General features: G+C 39.5%; 1 protein-coding gene across 1 annotated transcript; it reads right to left on the bottom strand.

Moving 5' to 3' along the window:
• Window positions 1-207: 207 nt before the first annotated feature.
• Window positions 208-26,045, bottom strand: LOC148048380 (intercellular adhesion molecule 1-like). Its single transcript, XM_087710955.1, has 6 exons — window positions 25,379-26,045; window positions 18,807-19,067; window positions 16,342-16,659; window positions 4,056-4,334; window positions 2,836-3,078; window positions 208-1,036 (listed from the first exon to the last, which is right to left on the bottom strand). The coding sequence occupies exons 1-6, from the start codon at window positions 25,428-25,430 to the stop codon at window positions 831-833; spliced, it is 1,359 nt and encodes a 452-aa protein (XP_087567081.1). The 5' UTR covers window positions 25,431-26,045; the 3' UTR covers window positions 208-830.
• Window positions 26,046-26,281: the final 236 nt, after the last annotated feature.

Raw genomic sequence — 26,281 nt, 5'->3', positions numbered from 1 at the left:
AAATGCATTTCTTCCTGCCAAGGAGAGTCCTTCAACACAAGTGATTGCATTTGCTTTTTCTCACAAAAGAATTCTAACATCAGCAGTTCTCAGCCCTCTGTATCTTAAGGTCCATTATTCGTTCTTTCTAGGACTGGGTCCCAGCATAAGAGAAACACAAAGGCTTCCTCTCCTCCCTCCTGAAATAAGTATTATATACCTATATGTAAAACATCCATATGTTGACATATATTCTGTGGTCATATTTGTCATTCATAGTCTTTTGAGGGCTTGAAGTTTCAACGAAACTTAGCAATGAACTAAGTGGTTAACTAATGAAAGTTAGCAATGAGCATGAGTTGCGTTGCAGATACTTTTGGTTTACTTCTAAGTCCCATCTGCAGCATGCAGGCAAGCACTTCAGAACTATTGTTCTACCCCTGGGCAGTGCCAGGATGCCAATGAAAGCATCCCCAAAGAAGGCTGTCAAGTTATACCAAGTGCTTAAGAATACACTATAGAAAAATAAAATCTTCTTCCTCAAGACACTTTCTTCTCCCAGATGACCATGAAGTAGGACTTAGATTAGGATCTCCTCAACAAAATCAAGAAGCAATGGTGCAATGCACCTTTGCGGTTGCATGCTTTCACTGAGGCTTTTACAAATGCTCTTACTCAGAAATGCCTAGATAACTCAGCCCCAGAAAATATAAATAAACGACGACTTGATGGCATGTAATCAACATCCTCTTCTTTTTGCAGCTAAGTAGAGTGATGAACACTGAACACAGCTACACTCCTGCTGGCATTGGGACAAGTGGTTCTTCAGTTTGTAGTAAACACCGGTCTCCTTAGACATTTGCTTTGCTGTTCAGGAATCTTCGCTCTGCTGAGTTTTGAGCAGTTTGTGGTGGCTGTCGCTGCTTCCCTTGCTGCCACAGTCGGTATAGCCCAATCTTTTGTTTAGAGCTTATCCAATAAGCTATACCAGCCACAAGAGCAATAAAACCCACCACAGCAACTATATAGCCAATGATATGGCCAATGGATTGAGGAGCTGCAAAAGGGAAAAAAATGAATGCATTAAAATTTAGCATTGAATAGGTCCACAGCATTACAGTTCTACCAACTATGCAGTAATAGTAGCAGTTATTTTTCAGACATGGTCAGGGGTGGGTTCCTGCCAGTTCTAACCTCTTCTAAAGAAGAGATTACACAAATCTAAAGTGCCATTTAGAACCAATTCCAGCTGTCCAGAGTTCATCAAGAAGAAGAGTGAGAGGAGGAATTCTGGGAGTTGAAGTCCACAAGTCTTAAAGCTGTCAAGTTTGAACACCCCTGGGGTCTTTTTCTAAAGGGTTAGGGGTGCGAAGGTATTGTAACTTGACAGCTTTAAGACATGCATGTTTCAAATGCCAGAGTTTCTGAGCCAACATTTTGGTTGCTAAGCAAGAGCATTGTTAAGTGAATTTCACAACATTTTACAAGTTGGCCATGCCCACTCAGTCACATGGCTGGCAAGCCACTCCCACAAAGCAGGCCACACCTACAGAAGAGGTTCTAAAAAAATTTGAAATCCGCCACTGGGCATGTAGGCAGAACTGCCTTGTGGGAAATCTAGTTCCATAACATGTGACCACATCTGTGTTCCCTGATTGGGCAGCGGGGTACTCTGCCCAGGAAAAGCGATTTATTACTGGTCACTCTCTGAATCGCCCTTTGTCTACCAGAAAGCAGTCTTGTGTCACAGCATGGGTTAGATAAATTAACGTCTTTTTACACCACGTAATGGAACCAGATTAAAGAAGTCAGAAGTATCTTAACACTGAACTGTAAGTTTTACCATTAAGAATGTCTGATAATAAACTTGATCTGAAAGAGATTCCTACGCATGGAGTTAATTGGCTGCCCAAGCGAGACCTCATTGCCCGGGACAGAACATGTACTGTTAATCAGTAGGTTTAACTTTCCGAACTTTAAGATGTGTGGACTTCAACTCCCAGAATTCTCCAGTTAGAGGAATTCTCCATCCCTAGTTTCAAAGTTCTGCTGAGTCTCAATCTGTCTTGCTGTTTATTGTTTTTGGGTATGCCTTCAGGTTAGTCTTGACTCCTGGCAACAGAGAAATCCCTGAAGATTTAATGGCAAGATTTTCAGAAGTGGCTTGCTGTTGACTTCTTGCTAGGACAGAGAAAGGCTGAATGGCCCAAAGTCAAAGACTTTAAGCTTAAAGCAAGATTAGAACTCAGTCTCTTGATTTTTATCCTGGTACTATAACCAAACTACCCCGTTTTCTGTTAGGAAAACTTAACTTGCAAAAAGTTAGTCCCTTGCTGAGATTCCTCACATTTTAAGAAATGTTCTAGGTGAAAAACTCTGAACCGGGTTGATACCTCCGAATTCTAAAAGAGGTATCGGGAATGTTTTGCTGCATCTAAATACACACTCTCTGCAAGTGGCTGCCTTCCTTAAATGTTAGCTGCCTGTTCTCCTAATCCCTAGCTTGTGGGATGGACGCAGGGGATGAGAATCAAAAGTTAATATATTTCTTTGGCATTAGGCCAGAAAATGGTGAATCAAAGGTAAGTATTATCTGGGTGCATGAAAATCAGTTCATATCCACACATAAGGGAACCTCTTCACTATTCATAGTAGATGCTTGCTTTTATCCATTAGAAACGTTATCAGTCTTTCTGGATTGCGTCATACTTGGAAGTGATACCAACAGCTGGGATGAGAATTCCCATCACTTTCTTTTTTTGCATGTGACAGATGAACTTTAACATAGTCCTGGTTAAGCAATACAAGCCCCCAATTATGGTTATTCTAGTTCTTTAGAGCAAGAGGTGAACTTACATTCAACGTGTACGGTCACATGTCTAACATCAAATCCATACTGGTTGGTAGCATTACAGTGATAAATGCCATCATGCTCTCTCTGGACTAGCTGTGGTTCCCCAATGTTATAAGGTCGCCCATCTTTCCAGCACTGAACAGTTGGTGTGGGGTTTCCCATGGCTGAACAAGTAAATGATGTTGTACTTCCCTCCTTCCAAGTCAGGGCATGGGGACATTTGGAATCATCTATTTGGGGACGATCTAGAATGGAGAAGACAATGTGGTTAATTTCAGTAGTAATAATACTCAGTGTGATATAGAGGTGGGTTCCTACCAGTTTGCACCTATTCGGTAGAACCGGTTCGTCAAATCTACTGAACCGGTTAGAAGAGGTTCCACTAGTGGACCCGGAAAGCAGGCCACACCTACAGAAGAGGGTCCAAACATTTTTTGAAACCCACCACTGCCACACACACACACACACACACACACACACAGACAGACACACAGACAGACAGACAGACAGACATAGAGAGAGAGAGAGACAAAGAAAAAGAAAGGAAGAAATAAATTAATAAAGAAAAAGAAAGAAAAATAGTAAGAGAGAGATGAAAGAAAAAAAGAAAAAAGAGACAGAGAGACAAAAGGAAGGAGGGAGAGGGAGAGGGAGAGGGAGAGGGAGAGGGAGAGGGAGAGAGAGAGAGAGAGAGAGAGAGAGAGAGAGAGAGAGAGAGAGAGAGAGAGAGAGAAAACACATGGCAAGCCAGCCACTCCCACCAGGTCACATGGCCGGCAAGCGACTCCCACAAAGGAGGCCACACCCACAGAGTAGGTTCCAAAAATTTTTGAAACCCACCACTGATGCAGGGACACTGTTGGCTGGCAATGTGTGAAAAACTGGAAACTGTTTCTCAGTCATTTGCAATCAGATTTCCCAAACCCTGGCATTCTATTCCATGCTTCATTCTCTCCAATGATTTACATTAGATTCAAGCTCCGTGTGTATTTAATTTGAGTAGGAATATGGTTCACCCTTTAATAGTTGTTCTTCAGTCTCAATGAAAATACAACTAGGATGAATTTCTTCAATTCCATTCGTTTCAAAGAGCTTCAGCTACTTAAACGATCTGATTTTTTTAACTGAAGTTTTCTTTTTCAAAATAAGTCATAACTAATAATAGATGGAATAAAACTTTTCTAATTCTCTCTGTGTTAATAATTACAGATATGAGACTCACCAAACACATTCACCATCTTTGTCACATTTTTGGCCACTGGCCCCAGAGACACCGAGCAGAGCAACTGATGCTCTCCAACTGAGGAAGAGGCTATCACAGCCTGGGCACTTGCCAAGTCCCCCATCACAGTGGTGTTGAAGGTCAGAGGTTTCCCTGCAAACCACAGACGAAACCTGGCCTCTTTGGCTGGGGAAACCTCAGGTGCATCACACGTCACTTTCATCGGGGTCCCAGCTTCTAAGAACAGGCCAGCGTGGAGCAGGGGAGTCTTTGCAAAATCTGCCAACGAAGTAAGAGAAATCATGTCAGTTATTGCAAAAGAAATCACAGCCACAATAGTACCTTCTCCTTAGCCTCTCAGGGGGTGAGTGCTGTTGGGGCAACTGTAGCAGAGATGGTATGCTGCCGGTACGCACCCATTCGTGCGAACTGGTAGTGGCGGTGGTGCAAGGCTCCGCCCACCCACCCTGATATCATCACGGACCTTCTGTGCATGTGCGCGCGCTTGCTACCGCTACCGAACCGGTAATGAAGAAAATAGGATACCATTATTGAACTGTAGGGGGCATCAAATCTATGCAAACAGTGGAATAGGTGGACCAACCCCTCCTGTGGAGAATTAGCATTGTCTAGCCACAGGGCGTAGTATGTCTCAATCAGAACTGGATTGCAAGAAACTCATATCAAATCAACCGATCAAAAATATTTGCTTAACCCCAAACTGGGTCAACATTTTGTGACCTCTGCTACGGAAAAGAAAAATGGTATAGTTGTATACTTAAGAAAAGACATCAAAGCTGAACCAATTGAAGCAGATCCCTTTGGAAGATATATCGCGCTAGATCTAATCTTATAAGGGAAAAAGACATTACTTTTGGGAATTTATGCTCCTAATCAACAGCAAGACGGATTCTATAGAAATCTTCATGTTAAATTAGTACAGTGGGACTATAAGTCTTGCATACTATTGGGTGACTGGAACGGTGTGATCGATACTAAAAGAGATAAGAAGACCTCTCACCCAAATACTGAAACCCGAGCTAAGCTACCCAAACCTTTTTTTGACATGATGGACGACTTTGAATTGAGAGATATTTGGCGAGAAAGAAACGCAGAGGAATATGATTTCACCTTCTTTTCTGATAGACATCAATCCCTTTCAAGGGATTTCACTAATGATTTCCTTTCTAGGGTGAAGAAGACAAAGATTGCGGCTAGGGTCCTTTCGGATCATAACCCAGTTTGGATGGAATTGGGAAGGGCATTGCAGGCAAGAAGGTCTTGTAGGCTGAATGAAAACTTATTCAGATATGAAAAGTACATTAATGATTGTAAAAAATTGTTATCTGAATACTTTGTTTTGAATATGAAAAAGGGTACACCTATGGAATTTGTATGGGATGCAAGCAAAGCGTATATGAGAGGAGTACTGATGAATATAAACAAAATACATAGACATAAACAAGGGCTAAAACGAAGAGAATTGGAAGAGGAAATTAAAGGGAAAGAGTTGGAGTTAACATTGAATCCAGGCGATACAAAGGTTAAGGAAGCAATTACCATATTAAAATCTCAATTTGACATGTTGATCTCTGACCAGGTAGCCACTAGTTTATTATATGCAAAACACAACACTTTTTGTAACGCAAATAAACTGGGTAGATGGTTAGCTTATCAGATTAGGGAAAAAAGGAAAACTCGAACTGTAACTAAACTGATTTATAGAGGGAAGGAGGTGTTTCAACAGGAGGAGATTCAAAAGGCATTTCGGGAATTTTTTACAGAATTGTATAAAGGGGATAAAATTAAGGGCTTAGATATAGACAAATACTTAGATAAAGAGAAAATACCCTTAGTTAGAGAAGACCACTGGCAAAAGTTGAACCAACCAATAACCTCGGGGGAAATTTTGCAGGTAATTAAGCAACTAAAGTTAGGGAAAGCGCCAGGCACAGATGGCTTGACAGCGGTTTACTATAAAAATTTACAGTTAGAAATGGTAGAACCTCTTAGAGAATTATTTAATAAGATTCAAACGGAAGGTAAAGTGCCTCTATCTTGGAAGACAGCGTTTATATCTTTGATACCCAAAGAAGATCAAGATACTACCCAACCAAAAGATTATAGACCTATCTCATTACTTAATGTAGATTATAACATTTTTACTAAAATACTAGCAAATAGGTTAATGTTGGTTATTCAACAATTGATACACACCGACCAAACAGGTTTTATACAGGGGAGACAGATGAAGAGTAATGTTAGACTAATTATTAATGCATTAGAATATTTGGGAAAGAACAACCAAATTCCTGCTGCGTTCATATTTCTGGATGCTGAGAAGGACTTTGATTGAGTTAACTGGCAATTTCTGTTGAAGATATTGCAAAAAATGCAGATAGGAGACAGCTTTTTACAGTCAATTAAAGGAAATATACCAACAGCAAACAGCTCACATCATAGTCAACGGAAGTTTAACAGACCCTTTTCAAATTGGAAAAGATACAAGACAGGGCTGTCCTTTGTCCCCACTATTGTTCATTATAACTTTGGAAGTATTGTTGAATTAAATACGGGCCTTGGGTGGTCTAAAAGGGATCAAGATTAGGCAGCAAGAATACAGAGTCTGCGCTTTTGCGGATGATTTGGTCATAATATTGGAACAACCGCAGGACTCCAGTATGGTTTTAATGAATACGATTAATCAATATGGTCAAGTGTCTGGTTTTAAAATAAATTTAGGAAAAACAAAAATATTAGCTATAAATATGAATACTAAACAAAAGGAAGAACTAGGAGGGATGCTAGGATGTGAGGTAGTCAAAAAAGTCAAATATCTTGGGGTTAATATTTTAACCTCAAACGGGAAATTATATAAGCACAATTATGAACCACTTTGGCATAGCATACAGACAGAGATGAAAAAATGGGAGAAATTGCACTTATCTTTGCTGGGTAGGATAGCGGCAGTGAAAATGAACATCTTACCAAAAATTTTATTTCTCTTTCAAATGTTACCTATACTTAAAAAAGATGCGAATCTTTTAGAATGGCAGAAGGGTATCAACAAATTTGTATGGGCAGGAAAGAAGCCGAGGATAAAGATGAAAATAATGCAAGATGTACAGAAGAGAGGAGGCTTGAAATTACCTAACCTAAAACTATGTTATGATGCAGTGGCGCTGTCTGCAATTAGCGATTGGACCCATTTAACCAATGATAGAATACTGAATATCGAGGGATACGATCTGGTATATGGTTGGCATGCTTACTTGTTATTCAACAAAAAATTGGATAAGAATTTTAAAAGTCATATTTTAAGAAATGCTTTACTGCGGGTCTGGAAAAAATACCAATATAAACTAAATGACAAGATACCCATGTGGGCAATTCCCAGACGTGCAATTGAAAATATGAATATAACACAAAAACAGGATAGAATCACCTACAGACAGCTTCTCACATTGGAAAGGGGGGTGCTACAATTAAAATCTTTAGAGGTATTGAAAGAGGAGAAGGTAGTTCAAACATGGTTCCAGTATGGCCAATTACAGGCCAGGTGGAAAATAGACCAAAAAAGTGGTTTTATCCAAGTTGAGGATAATTTGTTTAAACAAATAAGAGATCAAAGCTTAATGCACATAAAGAGGATATATAATGTACTAATACAGATGGATTCGGAAACAGAATTAGTTAAAGATTGTATGATAAAGTGGGCTCAAAATATTGAAGAACCAATAATGTTGGACACATGAGAAAGAATATGGGTAAGAAATGTGAAATTTACACAAGCTCAAAATTTGAGAGAAAATTTTTACAAGATGTTCTATAGATGGCATTTAGATCCTAAAAAGCTGGCTTCTATGTATCCGAATGTACAGCCTAAATGTTGGAGGTGTGGTTCTCTCGATGCTACATATTTTCATATATTGGTGGACTTGTCAAAAGGCTAAGGCATTTTGGATAAAAATATGGTGGATTATGCAAAATATCTTTAAAAGAAGGATAAAGTTTACCCCTCAGTTATTTTTACTAGGTATATGTACTGACTTTACAGTGGTAGAGACTAACTTGGTTCTGCACCTAATAACGGCAGCAAGACTGTTGGTGGCGGAATATTGGAAGAAGGAAGACTTGCCTACAACTCAAGAATGGACATTGAAAGTTACAAACTTAGCCGAGATGGCTAAAATATCGGCATATCTTAAAGACCATTCAAATGAGAGATATAAACAAGACTGGAAAAAATGGATTGACTATATACAAAATACATACGGGACTAAGAAATTCCAGATTGCCTATGCTTAAGATCAGAAATGATCTAAACTGTTCAAAGTTAGTGCAACAGCAAGAAGCTGAGTTCAATGTAGAGATGTTATTAACTTCTTTTTTTATTTCTTTTGTCTTAATATATTTTAGACTGTGTTTGTTAAAAATCTATACCGTGTACGGGCTCTGGGAAGTTGGGGGGGGAGGGAGGTGGGGTGTTAGGGGGGAGGGGGGTGGGGGGATATATAGTATGTGTTAGATTTTAATGTAATGCGATTGCACATGTATACTGTTGCTCTTTAATTCCAGTGTAAAAATAGGACAAGCTGAATATATTGACATACAGTAGAAATACACCAAAGGGAAGAGTAGCAGGATAGAAGAAAGAGGGGTAGAGAGGGTGGGAGAGAGGATTGGAGGAAGGGTGAGAGGGAAGGGAGGGAGTGTACTGGGAGAGAGGAGTGGTAGAGGGGGAGGGGAAGTAGGGTAGAGGGGAATGATGGAGGGAAGATGGAAAGTTGGAGGGGGGTGAAAGAAAGAGGTGTATGGAGGGTCTAAGAGGTACATTGGGTTTCTATTTTGGGGGGTATTGTTGACAAGAGGAATTGCTGTGTTTATTGTTTAATGTTGTATGGCCCCGGTTATACACAGTATATATGTGACTGTATGAAAATGAAAAATGGAAAATAAAAAACACATTTTACAAGAGAATTACATATATATATATATATATATATATATATATATATATATATATATATATATATATATATATATATATATATATATATATATATATATATATATATATATATATATATATATATATATATATATATATATATATATATATATATTTTCTGAGGTTTTCGCGGGTGTTAGTATGTAGGTCTCTAGTTGTTCGGGTTTTCTCCCGCGTAGAATTGGAGATGTCTTGGCGACGTTTCGACGAAGTCACATTCGTCATCTTCAGGCTGCTGCTGACTACTTCAGGTTTGGTGTTTCCAGGAGTAGTGGAAACACCAAACCTGAAGTAGTCAGCAGCAGCCTGAAGATGACGAATGTGACTTCGTCGAAACGTCGCCAAGACATCTCCAATTCTACGCGGGAGAAAACCCGAACAACTAGAGACCTACATATATATATATATATATATATATATATATATATATATATATATATATATATATGTGTATGTGTATGTGTATGTGTATGTGTATGTGTATGTGTATGTGTATGTGTATGTGTATGTGTATGTGTATGTGTATGTGTATGTGTATGTGTATGTGTATGTGTATGTGTATGTGTATGTGTATGTGTATGTGTATGTGTATGTGTATGTGTATGTGTATGTGTATGTGTATGTGTATGTGTATATGTATATATATATATATATATATATGTGTGTGTGTGTGTGTGTGTGTGTGTGTGTGTGTGTGTGTGTATTTGTGCTGATAAATAAATAAAAGGAGACTAGTATAGATCTATTTCAAGCTATTTAGCTCTCATCAGCTAGCCATACCCTTACTGGGATTTGAACCTGGGCTAGATTACATACTAGGCAGACTTCTTAGCCATTAGGCCACAGGCTGTTATCTGTTATCAGTGAAGCCAGGGTGAAAGGTATCTATTAGATTTTTACAACCCCTGGTAAGCCCCAATTATGGGAGGAAGCTAACTGCTTCCATCATCTGTCAATCGGCTCGTCACAAGAGTCCATTTATTTATTTATCAGCACAAATAAAAAAACACAAATATAACAAAGGCAACAGTAAAAATATTGGGTTTCTGTCGTGATGGACTCTTGTGATGAGCCGATTGACAGATGATGGAAGCAGTTAGCTTCCTCCCATAATTGGGGCTTACCAGGGGTTGTAAATATATATATATGTAATTATATATATAATTGAGTTAAATAAATTAGGATGAGGATTGTTAGTTAGACATTTAAGGTATTGGAAATTAAGCTGAGACAGGTTGAATAATGAACGTGATTGCAATGTTGACACAAAATATTTGTACCTAGATGACATACTGCTTAATGGAAAATGGATTTATATAAAAATAAAAATAAAAATAATATTAAATCAGAACTGGACCATTGGATGGGATCTCACCAAAAGTCCATAATGATTTGCCCTGGGAGGTGTTTTTCAGGAGTGGTCCTCTTGGTCTCAGATCCAGGGATGTTTGGCAGGTGATTGTCTTGTTGTAGTCATCTTTCTGAGCTGTTATGATATGGCTGACCGAAAAAGCATCAGCTTCAGGCCAAGGGTGATCCTCAAAGGTTTCTATCAGAAGTTGCTCATCTCCTTTCAGCAAGGTTACGGTGAGATTCCGGATGGGGGCTACCCACAAAACGTGGCATGTCAACTTATACGGCTTGCCAACTTCCATATCTGGTACTGGAAACACTTTAATACTCGTTGGAGATTCTGAAATGAAATAAAATGTTCCAAATCAGTTTTGTTTGATTAGCATATGCTGGAAGTATAAACAAGCAATGGCACGGCTCTTCTGTTATTTATTCTATGCAATAAAATTAACTCTACCCAAATGTATATTTTCCTGTACATTCTAAGTCAAACCTAGTAGATTTTTATATACCTATAAGGGGCAGTGGATGGAATGCCTTAGCTTTACCAAAAGAAATATCTTGTCTCTTGTCATCTGAACGATCTATTTCTATTTGTTTCCCCTAGTTAAATAATTATTTCCATCTTTTGCCTTAGCTACGTGCCTGCTTTCTTGCTAGACATTAATGTAGGTAATCCTCACCAAAATATTTCTACAATCTCAGAATCACAGTTCCACTTTTGCTGTAGGAGGGTGGAAGGAATTTGCCTCAGGGGAAGGATTGATATTGGGGTTCCTTTGTTTGTTTATTTATATTTTTCCTACCCACATAGCAATTTGAAAGCATACAAATGTGAGTAGATAAATAGATACCACTTTGGTGGGAAGATAACAGTGTTTTGTGCACCTCGGCATATAGTCATGCTGGCCACATGACCACGGAAATCTCTTTAGGCAATGCTGGCTAAGAAATGGAGATAAGCCCTTCCCCCTAGAGTCAGATTCAACTGGACAGGGAAAACCTTTACCTTTTAATTATATTTCACATTTCTAAACTGCCCATCTTCCAATTTTTTGCCATTTATCTAGCTACAACCCCAAGCCTTATTTGAAGGCTCTTTCTATTGATGAAACAGGGTACCATACACCAGATTCAGCGCCACTCGCTACCTTTGGCTAATTAGTTTCTGTAGGTAACTTTCTGTCTTCTGTGTTTCACACTCTGCTTCTTGATGCAACTGCATCTTTTCCTGGGTTTCTCCCAGTGGTGGGTTTCAAAATTGTTTAGAACCTCTTCTGTAGGTGTGGCCTGCTTTGTGGGAGTAGCTTGCCGGCCATGTGACCAGGTGGGAGTGGCTTGCCAGCCATGTGACTGAGTGGGAGTGGCTTGGCAGTCATGTGGCTGGGTGGGCATGGCCAACTTGTAAAATGTGGTGAAACTCACTTAACAACGCTCTTGCTTAGCAACCAAAATGTTGGCTCAGAAACTCTGGCATTTCTAGCTGCTGGCTCCCCCCCCCCCCGAGCCTTGAGTTGACACTCCTGCTATAGGCCATTATCTTAGAGAGGCCTTATATTTTGTGTTCTCAGACTGGAATGTGCTATATTATTGAATGTACTGTATTATTGTATCAGATTGTTAAAAGTTGTATTTTATTATTATGTACCATGCCCAGTGGTGGGTTTCAAATTTTTTTAGAACCTCTTCTGTAGGTGTGGTCTGCTTTGTGGGAGTGGCTTGCCAGCCATGTGACTGAGTGGAAGTTGCTTGCTGGCCATGTGACCGGGTGGGAGTGGCCAACTTGTAAAATGTGTTGAAATTCACTTAACAATGCTCTTGCTTAGCAACCAAAATGTTGGCTCAGAAACTCTGGCATTTGAAGCATGCATGACTTAAAGCTGTCAAATTACAAGACCCTCGCACCCCTAATCCTTTAGAAAAAACCCCCAGGGGTGTTCAAACTTGACAGCTTTAAGACTTGTGGACTTCAACTCCCAGAATTCCTCCTCTCGCTCTTCATCTTGATGATTTGCAGACGGGTGGGGGGAGGGAGCTGGAACCGGTTCTAAACGGCACTGTAGATTTGTGGAACCTTCTATCGAAGAGGTTAGAACTGGCAGGAACCCACCCCTGGTTTCTCCTGAATCTGAGCCGGGTTCTGAAAGGATGAGAGCATCCTATTCCCACACAAAAATCAAAGAGCTATAGCTATAGCCTGTGTAAGTTTGAAATGTGTGGACTTCACATCCTAGAATTCTTACTAAAGTCCATATTGGTTGGAGAATTCTGGAGGTTGAAGTCCAACCATCTTAAAATTCTCCAGTTTGGGTAACACTAGAGCATAATTGACACCATCCAGCAAGTGACTTACTATAAACAATGATGTTTGCCTTTGGAGATTTCTTCTGTCCAGTCTTACATTCAGCATAGCACGAAGGGCCACCTGCCCAGTAGTTCACATTGCTGAGACGAAAGGCTTTCCAATTGGAACCATTTCCAATGGGAATAGTTGTATAGGCAGACGCAATGCCAATATGTCCACAGGTACTGGTGCAATTCAGGTCAAGAGAGCCTCCAAATTCCACCATAGGATTTGGGGGCCAAATTTCCACATAATCTTCCTCTGCAGTTCCTGAAATCAAAATAGAGATAGCTGATGCAAAAATTAATGGAAATAGGTGAGTAGAGGAAAAGTTAGAAATTAATACTGAATAATAGGAAACCCAACGCGTGTCTAGTTCAGACACGGAGCTTCCATCGGGACAAACTTGCAAACTTAACATCCTTATTTGGAAAATGAATTCAGACTGCTGTTTATATACTACTCCAATTGTATCTGATTCTGGATTGCTTACAGACCCCAAACAACAGTAAAATTAAAAACCCAACTGTGCATGACTTACTGAAGCTCTGAGGCAGTGGTGGGTTTCAAAATTTTTAGAACCTCTTCTGTAGGTGTGGCCTGCTTTGTGGGAGTGGCTTGCCAGCCTGGGTGGGAGTGGTTTGCCGGCCATGTGACTGGGTGGGCGTGGCCAACTCGTAAAATGTGGTGGTTGCTTACCATCCAAAATGTTGGCTCAGAAACTCTGGCATTTGAAACGTGCATGTCTTAAAGCTGTCAAGTTACAAGACCCTCGCACCCCTAACCCTTTAGGAAAGAAACCCCAGGGGTGTTCAAACTTGACAGCTTTAATACCTGTGGACTTCAACTCCCAGAATTCCTCCTCTCGCTCTTCATCTTGATGATGTACGGACGGGCAGAGGGGAGGGAGCTGGAATCGGTTCTAAACAGCACTGTAGATTTGTGGAATCTCTTCTATAGAAGAGGTTAGAACTGGCAGGAACCCACCCCTGCTCTGAGGATTATCGCTGGCCCATGTATGCAATTAACATCAATGAAAGAAGAAACACACCCCGGAGACACAAAAACGTGTTGAAACAAGTGAATCTTAATAGCTCTACAGAAAGACAACAGAGATGCGAATCTTTTAGAATGGCAGAAGGGTATCAACAAATTTGTATGGGCCGGAAAGAAGCTGAGGGTAAAGATGAAAATAATGCAAGATGTACGCGAGAGAGGAGGCTTGAAATTACCTAACCTAAAATTATATTATGATGCAGTGGCGCTATCCGCAATTAGCGATTGGACCCATTTAACCAACGATAGAATACTGAATATCGAGGGACACGATCTGGTATATGGTTGGCATGCTTACTTGTTATTCAACAAAAAATTGGATAAGAATTTTAAAAGTCATATCTCAAGAAATGCTTTACTGCGGGTTTGGAAAAAATACCAATATAAACTAAATGACAAGTTACCCATGTGGGCAATTCCTAGACATGCAATTGAAAATATGAATATAGCACAAAAACAGGATAGAATCACCTATAGACAACTTCTCACTTTGGAAAGGGGGGTGCTACAACTAAAATCTTTAGAGGCATTGAAAGAGGAGAAGGTAGTTCAAACATGGTTCCAGTATGGCCAATTACAGGCCAGGTGGAAAATAGACCAAAAAACTGGTTTTATCCAAGTTGAGGATAATTTGTTTAACCAAATAAGAGATCAAAATTTAATGCATATAAAGAGGATATATAATGTACTAATACAGATGGATTCGGAAACGGAACTAGTTAAAGATTGTATGATAAAGTGGGCTCAAAATATTGAAGAACCAATAATGTTGGACACATGGGAAAGAATATGGGTAAGAAATGTGAAATTCACACAAGCACAAAACCTGAGAGAAAATTTTTATAAGATGTTTTATAGATGGCACTTAGATCCTAGAAAGCTGGCTTCTATGTATCCGAATGTACAGTCTAAATGTTGGAGATGCGGTTCTCTCGATGCTACATATTTTCATATATGGTGGACTTGTCAAAAGGTTAAGGGATTTTGGATAAAAATGTGGTGGATTATGGAAAATATCTTTAAAAGAAGGATAAAGTTTACTCCTCAGTTATTTTTACTAGGTATATGTACTGATTTTATAGCGGTAGAGACTAACTTGGTTCTGCACCTAATAACAGCAGCAAGACTGTTAGTGGCGCAATACTGGAAGAAGGAAGACTTGCCTACAACTCAAGAATGGACATTGAAAGTTACAAACCTAGCCGAAATGGCGAAAATATCGGCATATCTTAAAGACCATTCAAATGAGAGATATAAACGAGACTGGAAAACATGGATTGACTATATACAAAACAAATACGGGACTAAGAAATTACAGATAGCCTATGTTTAAGATTAGGAATAATCTAAACTGCTCAAAGTAAGTGCAACAGGAAGAAGCTGAGTTCAATGCAGAGATGTTATTAACTTCTTTTTTTAATTTCCTTTGTCTTAATATATTTTAGACTGTGTTTGTTAAAAATCTATACCGTTTACGGGCTCTGGGAAGTCGGGGGGGGAGGGAGGGGTGGTGTTAGGGGGGAGGGGGGAATATATAGTATGTGTTAGATTTTAAAGTAACATGATTGCACTTGTATACTGTTGCTCTTTAATTCCACTGTAAAAAGAGGACAAGCTGAATATATTAATAGATAGTAGAAATACACCGAAGAAAGGAGTAGAGGGATAGAAGAAAGAGGGGTAGAGAGGGTGGGAGAGAGGATTGGAGGGAGGGTGAGAGGGAAAGGAGGGAGTGGATTGGGAGAGAGGAGTGGTAGAGGGGGAGGGGAAGTAGGGTAGAGGGGAATGATGGAGGGAAGATGGAAAGTTGGAGGGGGGTGAAAGAAAGAGGTGTATGGAGGGTCGAAGAGGTACATTGGGTTTCTATTTTGGGGGGTATTGTTGACAAGAGGAATGGCTGTGTTTATTGTTTAATGTTGTATGGCCACGGTTATGCACAGTATATATGTGACTGTATGAAAATGAAAAATAAAAAACACATTTTACAAGAGAATTATATACATATACATTATACATTATACATTATACATTATACATTATACATTATACATTATACATATACATATACATATACATATACATATACATATACATATACATATACATATACATATACATATACATATACATATACATATACATATACATATACATATACATATACATATACATATACATATACATATACATATACATATACATATACATATACATATACATATACATATACATATACATATACATATACATATACATATACATATACATATATATATATATATATATATATATATATATATATATATATAATTGAGTTAAATAAATCAGGATGAGGATTGTTAATTAGACATTTAAGGTATTGGAAATTAAGCTTAGACAGGTTGAATAATAAACGTGATTGCAAATTTTAAATGTTGACACAAAATATTTGTACCTAGATGACATACTGCTTAATGGAATTATATAAAAATAAAATTAAAAATAATATTAAATCAGAACTGGAACAATGGATGGGATCTCACCAAAAGTCCATAATGATATGCCCTGGGAGGTGTTTTTCAGGAGTGGTCCTCTTGGTCTCAGATCCAGGGATGTTTGGCAGGTGATTGTCTTGTTGTAGTCATCTTCCTGAGCTGTTATGGTATGGTTGACCTCAACAGCATAAAGTTCAGGGTGAGTGTAATCCTCAAAAGTTTTTATCTCAAGCTGCTCTTCTCCTTTCAGCAAGGTCACGGTGAGGTTCCGGATGGGGGCTACCCACAAAACCCAGCATGTCAACTTATACGGCTTGCCAACTTCCATATCTGGTACTGGAAACACTTTAATACTCGCTGGAGATTCTGAAATGAAATAAAATGTTCCAAATCAGTTTTATTTGATTAGCATATGCTGGAAGTATAAACAAGCAATGGCACGACTCTTCTGTTATTTATTCTATGCAATAAAATTATCTCTACCTAAATGTATATTTTCCTGTACATTCTAAGTCAAACCTAGTAGATTTTTATATACCTATAACGGGCAGTGGATGGAATGCCTTAGCTTTCCCAAAAGAAATATCTTGTCTCTGTGTCATCTGAAAGATCTATTTCTATTTCTATGAGGACCCGGATTGTTGTTGGGGGCAATATGCTGACGCTGTAAACCGCTTAGAGAGGGCTGAAAGCCCTATGAAGCGGTATATAAGTCTAACTGCTATTGCTATTGCTATTGCTATTGCTATTGCTATTTGTTTCCCCTAGTTAGATAATTATTTCCATCTTTTGCCTTAGCTACGTGCCTGCTTTCTTGCTAGACATTAATGTAGGTAATCCTCGCCAAAATATTTCTACAATCTCATAATCACAGTTCCACTTTTGCTGTAGGAGGGTGGAAGGAATTTGCCTCAGGGGAAGGATTGATATTGGGTTCCTTTCTTTGTTTATTTATATTTCTCCTACCTACATAGCAAATTGAAAGCATACAAATGTGAGTAGATAAATAGATACCACTTTGGTGGGAAGATAACAGTGTTTTGTGCACCTCGGCATATAGTCATGCTGGCCACATGACCACGGAAATCTCTTTAGGCAATGCTGGCTAAGAAATGGAGATAAGCCCTTCCCCCTAGAGTCAGATTCAACTGGACAGGGAAAACCTTTACCTTTTAATTATATTTCACATTTCTAAACTGCCCAACTTCCAATTTTTTGCCATTTATCTAGCTACAACCCCAAGCCTTATTTGAAGGCTCTTTCTATTGATGAAACAGGGTACCATACACCAGATTCAGCGCCACTCGCTACCTTTGGCTAATTAGTTTCTGTAGGTAACTTTCTGTCTTCTGTGTTTCACACTCTGCTTCTTGATGCAACTGCATCTCTTCCTGGGTTTCTCCCAGTGGTGGGTTTCAAAATTGTTTAGAACCTCTTCTGTAGGTGTGGCCTGCTTTGTGGGAGTAGCTTCCAGGCCATGTGACTGAGTGGGAGTGGCTTGGCAGTCATGTGGCTGGGTGGGCATGGCCAACTTGTAAAATGTGGTGAAACTCAATTAACAACACTCTTGCTTAGCAACCAAAATGTTGGCTCAGAAACTCTGGCATTTCTAGCTGCTGGCTCCCCCCGCCCCCCGAGCCTTGAGTTTGACACTCCTGCTATAGGCCATTATTAGAGGCCTTATATTTTGTGCTCTCAGACTGGAATGTACTCTATTATTGAATGTACTGTATTATTGTACCAGATTGTTAAAAGTTGTATCTTATTATTATATACGATGCCCAGTGGTGGGTTTCAAAATTTTTTAGAACCTCTTCTGTAGGTGTGGCCTGCTTTGTGGGAGTGGCTTGCCGGCCATGTGACTGAGTGGAAGTGGCTTGCTGGCCATGTGACCTGGTGGGAGTGGCTTGCCGGCCATGTGACTTGGTGGGCATGGCCAACTTGTAAAATGTGGTGAAATTCACTTAACAATGCTCTTGCTTAGCAACCAAAATGTTGGCTCAGAAACTCTGGCATTTGAAGTGTGCAAGTCTTAAAGCTGTCAAGTTACAAGACCCTCGCACCCCTGACCCTTTAGGAAAAAAAACTCCAGGGGTGTTCAAACTTGACAGCTTTAAGACTTGTGGACTTCAACTCCCAAAATTCCTCCTCTAGCTCTTCATCTTGATGATGTGCGGATGGGTGGGGGGAGGGAGCTGGAACCGGTTCTAAACGGCACTGTAGATTTGTGGAACCTTCTATCGAAGAGGTTAGAACTGGCAGGAACCCACCCCTGGTTTCTCCTGAATCTGAGCCGGGTTCTGAAAGGATGGGAGCATCCTATTCCCACACAAAAATCAAAGAGCTATAGCTATAGCCTGTGTAAGTTTGAAATGTGTGGACTTCACATCCTAGAATTCTTACTAAAGACCATATTGGTTGGAGAATTCTGGAGGTTGAAGTCCAACCATCTTAAAATTCTCCAGTTTGGGTAACACTAGAGTATAATTGACACCATCCAGCAAGTGACTTACTATAAACAATGATGTTTGCCTTTGGAGATTTCTTCTGTCCAGTCTTACATTCAGCATAGCACGAAGGGCCACCTGCCCAGAAGTTCACATTGCTGAGACGAAAGGCTTTCCAATTGGAACCATTTCCAATGGGAATGGTTGTATAGGCAGACTCAATGCCAATATGTTCACAGGTACTGGTGCAATTCAAGTCAAGAGAGCCTCCAAGTTCCACCATAGGATTTGGGGGCCAAATTTCCACATAATCTTCCTCTGCAGTTCCTGAAAACAAAATAGAGATAGCTGATGCAAAAATGAATGGAAATAGGTGAGTAGAGGAAAAGTTAGAAATTAATACTGAATAATAGGAAACCCAACGCGTGTCTAGTTCAGACACGGAGCTTCCATCGGGACAAACTTGCAAACTTAACATCCTTATTTGGAAAATGAATTCAGACTGCTGTTTATATACTACTCCAATTGCATCTGATTCTGGATTGCTTACAGACTCTCAAGCAACAGTAAAATTAAAAACCCAACTGTGCATGACTTACTGAAGCTCTGAGGCAGTGGTGGGTTTCAAAATTTTTTAGAACCTCTTCTGTAGGTGTGGCCTGCTTTGTGGGAGTGGCTTGCCAGCCATGTGACTGGGTGGGCGTGGCCAACTCGTAAAATGTGGTTGTTGCTTACCATCCAAAATGTTGGCTCAGAAACTCTGGCATTTGAAACGTGCATGTCTTAAAGCTGTCAAGTTACAAGACCCTCGCACCCCTAACCCTTTAGGAAAAAAACCCCAGGGGTGTTCAAACTTGACAGCTTTAATACCTGTGGACTTCAACTCCCAGAATTCCTCCTCTCGCTCTTCATCTTGATGATGTGGGGACGGGTGGGGGTAAGGAGCTGGAACCGGTTGTAAACGGCACTGTAGATTTGTGGAACCTCTTCTATAGAAGAGCTTAGAACTGGCAGGAACCCACCCCTGCTCTGAGGAATATCGCTGGCCCATGTATGCAATTAACATCAATGAAAGAAGAAACACACCCCGGAGACACAAAAACGTGCTGAAACAACTGAATCTTAATAGCTCTACAGAAAGACAACAGAGTTGTGGCCCAACTGAGATCAGACTAGGGAGGTTGTTGAATTCAGGCAGTGTCTGAGACAGCCAGTGGTGGGATTCAAATAATTTAACAACCGGTTCTCTGCCCTAATGACCATCTGGGTAGGTGGGGCTCGGTGGTCATGTGACTGGGTGGGCGTGGCCAACTCAAGGTCACTCAGGTCGATGGACGCTTCGCCTTAGCTGTTACAATGTCATAAGGGTTAACCGGAGAGGCAGTTTCTGTAAGCAGGTCAATAAAGATTAGGCTAGAAACAACACTAGAATGTCTCCTTCCTGCCTTCCTTACAGGATTAGCCCTGTAAAGTGGAAAGAAACAAAAGGAGATTTCTTCCAACAATCGGTTCTCTGGTTAAGAACCATTTCTCCCAAATAGGCACGAACTGGCTGAATCCCACCACTGGAATCCCACCATTGGAGACAGCCCAAACCTGTGATCCCTGCAGAGGTCATTTTTTAAGGGTAGAGACCCAGAGGGAGCTTTTCTGTCCAGATCTAAAAGGACGAGCAGGGAGAAGGCAGACCCACAGATATTCAGATGGTGACAATTGGAAGCTTTGAAGGTGACAGCCAGTCCTTTGAGTTACAGTAGGAAGCTTTCAAAGTTAATAGCAATAGCAGTTAGACTTATATACCGCTTCATAGGGCTTTCAGCCCTCTCTAAGCGGTTTACAGAGTCAGCATATTGCCACCAACAGCAATCCGGGTCCTCATTTTACCCACCTCGGAAGGATGGAAAGCTGAGTCAACCCTGAGCCGGTGAGATTTGAACAGCCGAACTGCAGAAGGGCAGTCAGCTGAAGTAGCCTGCAGGGCTGCATTTAACCACTGCGCCATCTCGGCTCTCAATGTGGCCACAGTGGTCAAGCAAAAAGTAAAAAGCCTTTCGTTTTAGATCCATTATTGGCTTTCACTAATATTTCAAAAAAGAAAACAAACGTCGAAAGCCACAATATCCTTTGGATATATATATCTAAGATATCTAAGGTAGATAACACAGTATGTTGGAATTCAACTATATCTAGATGCGCATTGCATTAAGATTAAGATTTAATGCAATGCGCATCTAGATATAGTTGAATTCCAACATACTGTGTTATCTACCCCTGATGGTGCATTTCAAGTTATTTTTAATGTCATTTTTGAACCCAATTTAGATGAGATATGCAACGATTTTAATTTCTGACCATCTAATCATGGTAATGCCATTGACTTTAGATAAAAATATCCCAATTAATAGAAGAAGGCTTTTTAAACACCTCCTGGCTGAAGCAATCATAGCTTGTTAAATAGCAAAGGAAAGATATAGCATTTTTTCCACAAATAGTTCACTAATATGGGAATGGGTTACTCTTACAGTACTTATTTCACTACTAGCCTATCACCCCAGGCAGAAAGAGATGCATGCATCACAACATAGAAAAATTGAACTAGAATTAAAATAAAGCCCAAACTGTTCAAGGACTCTGTAGCAAAAAGTTTTAGGAAGCATATCATGCTTTTAGGTTTTCTAACCTGGCGTTGAACCAATTGTATCCTATGGCTACAGAATATTTTTTTAAAAATTGTTGCAAATCTATTGAGAACAAGGAGAAAAACCGGACAAATTAATGGCTTCTTATATGAAACCTTTGTAACAAAATAAAATAATATCTTCTTCAGGAGCAAAATAGACCAATTATAATGAAATTAATTATTAATGTTTAGAATGTTATAAAATCTACGTACAACTGGCAAACACATAATTTTAAAATGTAATAAATCTTCCAGAAATTTTCGATATACAACGAAGTGCTTTGACTGAACACCTAATGCTTTAGAAAATCAGTGACATTCCCAATATGGAACATAGAGCTCTATGGGATAATTCCTATGGAATTGGTAGCCTCTGTATTTCAGACATTTTGTAAAAATAAAGTCCTGCCAGCTTCTTACTACGAAGTTTATATCTCTGCTTCCATCTAGTATACTAAACGCAGTGGTGGGTTTCAAAAATTGTTCGAACCTACTCTGTGGGTGTGGCCTCCTTTGTGGGAGTGGCTTGCCGCCCATGTGACCGGATATGAAGATGCCGACGACACTTGTCAGAACCACCTTAAATTACCTCACACACAGCACCGGCGTGCATAAGAATATGATGTAAACTTGTTTTTTGAAAGGCATCTTTGGTTTGCATTAAAACAACTTCAACACACGCAATGTTCTGATTGCACCACAAACGCAGCAGTCATCCTTACCTTTCATAGAGGCACTGAGTTTTATAAATAGGAGCATGATAGTGTAGAATAATCATATCCAAGGACCAGTGGTGGGTTTCAAAAATTTTTGGAACCTCTTCTGTAGGTGTGGCCTGCTTTCCGGGTCCACTGGTGGAACCTCTTCTAACCGGTTCGGTAGATTTGACGAACCGGTTCTACCAAATAGGTGCAAACTCGTAGGAACCCACCTCTGACTAAACGGTGTTTGGGACCATTGGAGATGGAACTGTCAATCAAAGGATGGTGATGGGAAAGAACCTCTCATAAAACTGGTTTTTTAGACTGATGCACTAACTATTACATCAAACTGGTGCTCTAAATAGCTTATCAGGGGATTTTGCTATTTATTTCAGCATAAACGGATGACATCCTTCTCCTGAATATCTTCCAACGTACAAAACAATGAGAATTATCATTACAAAGTAATCCTTTGAAATCTGATCCCAAGTATTAATCCAATGGCTTGGATTTCCCCAGCCTTTCTGTTCTATATGGCCTATAGACTTTCAGTGGAGAAAATTTTTACTTTGGCCTAGGTAGTTCTGGAGCAGAAGTTTGAGGAACTGTTTGTTCAGCTGCCCCTCGATTTCCAACATTTGCCCAAATAAACAGAACGTCAATATGCTCAGCTGCACTTTGTCACGAAGCTGTCTCCAGTGTTTTCCCTTTCAGTTCTTGCCCAGTTGGGCTTGGTCGGTGTTTTGATAGCCTTATACAGACACGAATCAATTGGAAAATAAAGTACAGAGCATATTACAGTGGGAGGAGTTTTACTTTTTGTTCTCTTGCTTTCTGAAGATCAAACAAATGTTAAGAAAAAAGGTAATAAGAATACAGATGATTATAATCAACAATACGGGAAAATGAATGGATCAATATTCCATAGATATTTCTTACAAGACAATTTCTCCCAGTCTGCTTCAATCTGATATTTCCAGTCAATCCCTTCACAAAACATGTCACTTTCTCACTTTTTCCAAAATGGAGACAGCTTCAAAAAAAAGCACGGAAGGATTACAAATGCTAAAAAAAGGATAATCCGAACACAGCCCCGATCAATTAGGCTTCTTTCTTACTAATGCCAATAAGCCATTGATCCATAATGTATCCTCCTAGACTGGGGTTCATGAAAGACACTATCTGGAGAAATAGTGTCTAGGGACTAGGTGCTAATGCTGCAGTGACTGATTTATGTTGTAGTCCCCAAAAGCTTAAAAAGAAAAGCTTAAAGAAAAGGATTTGAGTGGAACGTTTATATGGAACTTTTGTTGAAAGAAGAAAAGGCTGAAGAAATGATTTGGCAGATTAAAAAGTCAAGGAAAATGGAGAAAAACTTTGGATACTTAATCAGAAACTAACAATGTCTACAGAGTATAAAAAGATCTTTATAAGATGTTCTACAGATGGCATCTCCCACCCAGCATGGCTCTCCAAAATGTTTAAAAATCTGGCCCCAAATTGCATTGAAGTGTAAAAAACAACACCAGGCACTTTTTATCATATGTGGTAGACGTGCAATGAGGCAAAAAATTATTGGAAAATGATTCAATCATGGTTAGAACAAATGGTTCTTGTTTAAATTTTTCTCCTAGGTAAAATATCGGAGGGGTTTAAGAAAGATACACTTTATCTAATTATACATGTACTAACTGCATGCATAACTTATGCACAATATTGGAAAAAAGAAAATACACCATCAGAGCTAGATATAATCAGAAAAGGGTTGGCCTGTGCAGAAGCAGATAGGCTCACACTTGAACTTAAAAAATAAAGGGGAATCCGAATATTTTGAAGTCTGGAACAGATTTTATGATTGGTATAAGACAAGGTGACAAGACTGGAACAAACTGTGTATATTGTGATTGGACAGAAGGATAGACAATGTATTAAGTAGTCTAATTGTTAATGGTTGAGACTAGCTGTATATAATGTGAATATATGGTCACTTCGACTTCGCGGTACTGCATTGTTTTAAATGTAAAAATAATAAAAATATATTCAAAAAAATGGAGAAAAGAATAAGATGGCAATTCCTTGATAGAAAGAAAGGTAGAAGGCATAACTATATGTTTTCTTCTCTTGCCATTGCTCTTTTTTTCCTTACATTCTACTTTTTGTTTTTTTAATGATTTATTAATATACTGTGTCTGTCTGTCTGTCTGTCTGTCTGTCTATCTATCTATCATCTATCTATATATATATATCATATATCTATCTATCATCTATCTATCTATCTATCTATCTATCTATCTATCTATCTACCTACCTACCTACCTACCTACCTACCTACCTACCTACCTACCTACCTACCTACCTATCATCTATCTATCTATCTATCTATCTATCTATCTATCTATCTATCTATCTATCTATCTCTATCTATCTATCTATCTATCTATCTATCTATCTATCTATCTATCAAAATTATAGGGGGTGAGAGGGAGAGAGGGAGGGAAATTTGAGTCTGCTCTCATACACGTTAAACTATAGATCTACACTTAGGGAAGGGAAATAGTGAAAGAGAAATACATGCATTTTTTGTTATTTTTCCTTATTTTTTCTAAGGACCGGCTCCACCTAGGTGAAACAGATATCAATTGCTTTTACCTTTTAATGCTCTTCTAAATACTGATACGTACAAGTGCTTGACAAATCAAAAAGCCAGATAGGAAGAGTCCGAACATGCCTGTTATAATGTTTTTCTGCTCTATAGCATCTCTCATCAAATTAACTTATCAAAAATTGCTGCCCTAGATCTCCACCTGCTAGCCTTCATATTCAAATCATAGTCTAGGGTTAGCCTGACATGGCAGCAAATCTGGTCATGGTTTGCTGTTGTATATAAAAAAAGGCTCAAGCCACTTCCAAGGAATCTCCAGTATGGACATTAATCTCATTCCCACTTCCCACTAAAATTAAGTTTTATCAGGCTCCTTCCGAACACTTGTCTCATTTTCGTGCTTTGTCCCAAGATATCTAAGAGAATGACAGTTTGTGGAATGGAAAGAAAATTTGCCTTTTGAACCCCTCAGACTGCCGCTAATGCTGGGGATTCAAGCCATGTTCCTTCAACAACGCCCTCTGTCCCCAACCCTGGGGTGCAGAAATCCAGGATGGAAGCGTGATTTGTTGTGAGATGGGGAGAATCAATAGATCTGATTAATCTCAGAGAGGCAGCAAACCAGCGGGAGAAACATGGAGGTTTCCTTTCTTACCTTGAGTAACAGCCCAGGCTCCTACAGCAAAAAAGAAGATAAATTTCTGCATGTTGCCCTCTTGGCTGTGGTCTGGATCGATTCCTGCCCCTCAGAGTGGCAGGCCAAAATCTGGATCAGTCCAAATAGAAGGAGAAAACAAGGAACAGAGGCAGACTGAGCTCGTACGGTCAACGCTGCAAGTAACTTCTGAAAGCAAATTTATCGACTACGACTATGTTACGGAGCTCCAGGAAATCATTGTTTCCTCCCCATTAAGGTTCACAGAGCATGTTCTTCCAGCCCTGGCAGCCCCTCAAATATTGGAACATTGCTATCATATCATTCCTAGTCATATGTTTTACCTCCAGCCCCTTAATCATCTTTGTTGCTCTTCTCTGCACTCTTTCCAAAGTCTCAACATGTTTTTTATATTGTGGTGACCAGAACTGATGCAATATTCCAAGTGTGATCTTACCAAGCCATTATAAATTGTTACTAACACTTTGCATTATCTTGATTCTATCCTTCTGTTAAGGCACCCTCCGATTGCATCGGCTGTTTTTGGCAGATGCAGCACACTGCTGGTTTATATTTAAATGATTGCCAACTAGGACTTTGAAATCCTTCTCACAGTCACTACTATTAAGTCACCAGGTATCTCCTATTTTATACCCATGATTTGGGCTTTCTTGCCTAAATTAGAACCTTACTTTTGTCACTCTTGAGTAAGGTGAGCAGACGTCCCGATTTCAGCGGGACAGTCACGATTTATAACAATTTGTCCCGTGTCCCAGGGCGTTTTAAAAAACTCCTGATTTTCTGGCTTCATGTTGAAAGCCCAGTGGATTTGCTTAAGAAATCCGAACCGGGGCAAGACAAAAGACACCCTGTCTAACTAACCTCTCTCTGTGTCTCAGTACT

This window comes from Thamnophis sirtalis, unplaced genomic scaffold (genome assembly GCF_051295495.1).
Source record: "Thamnophis sirtalis isolate CommonGarterSnake01/CBP01778 unplaced genomic scaffold, rThaSir2_p1.2 scaffold_3, whole genome shotgun sequence".
Classification (NCBI taxonomy): domain Eukaryota; kingdom Metazoa; phylum Chordata; class Lepidosauria; order Squamata; family Natricidae; genus Thamnophis; species Thamnophis sirtalis.
Note: the sequence above shows the minus strand (reverse complement) of the source record. Positions and strands in the feature narration are given on the sequence as shown.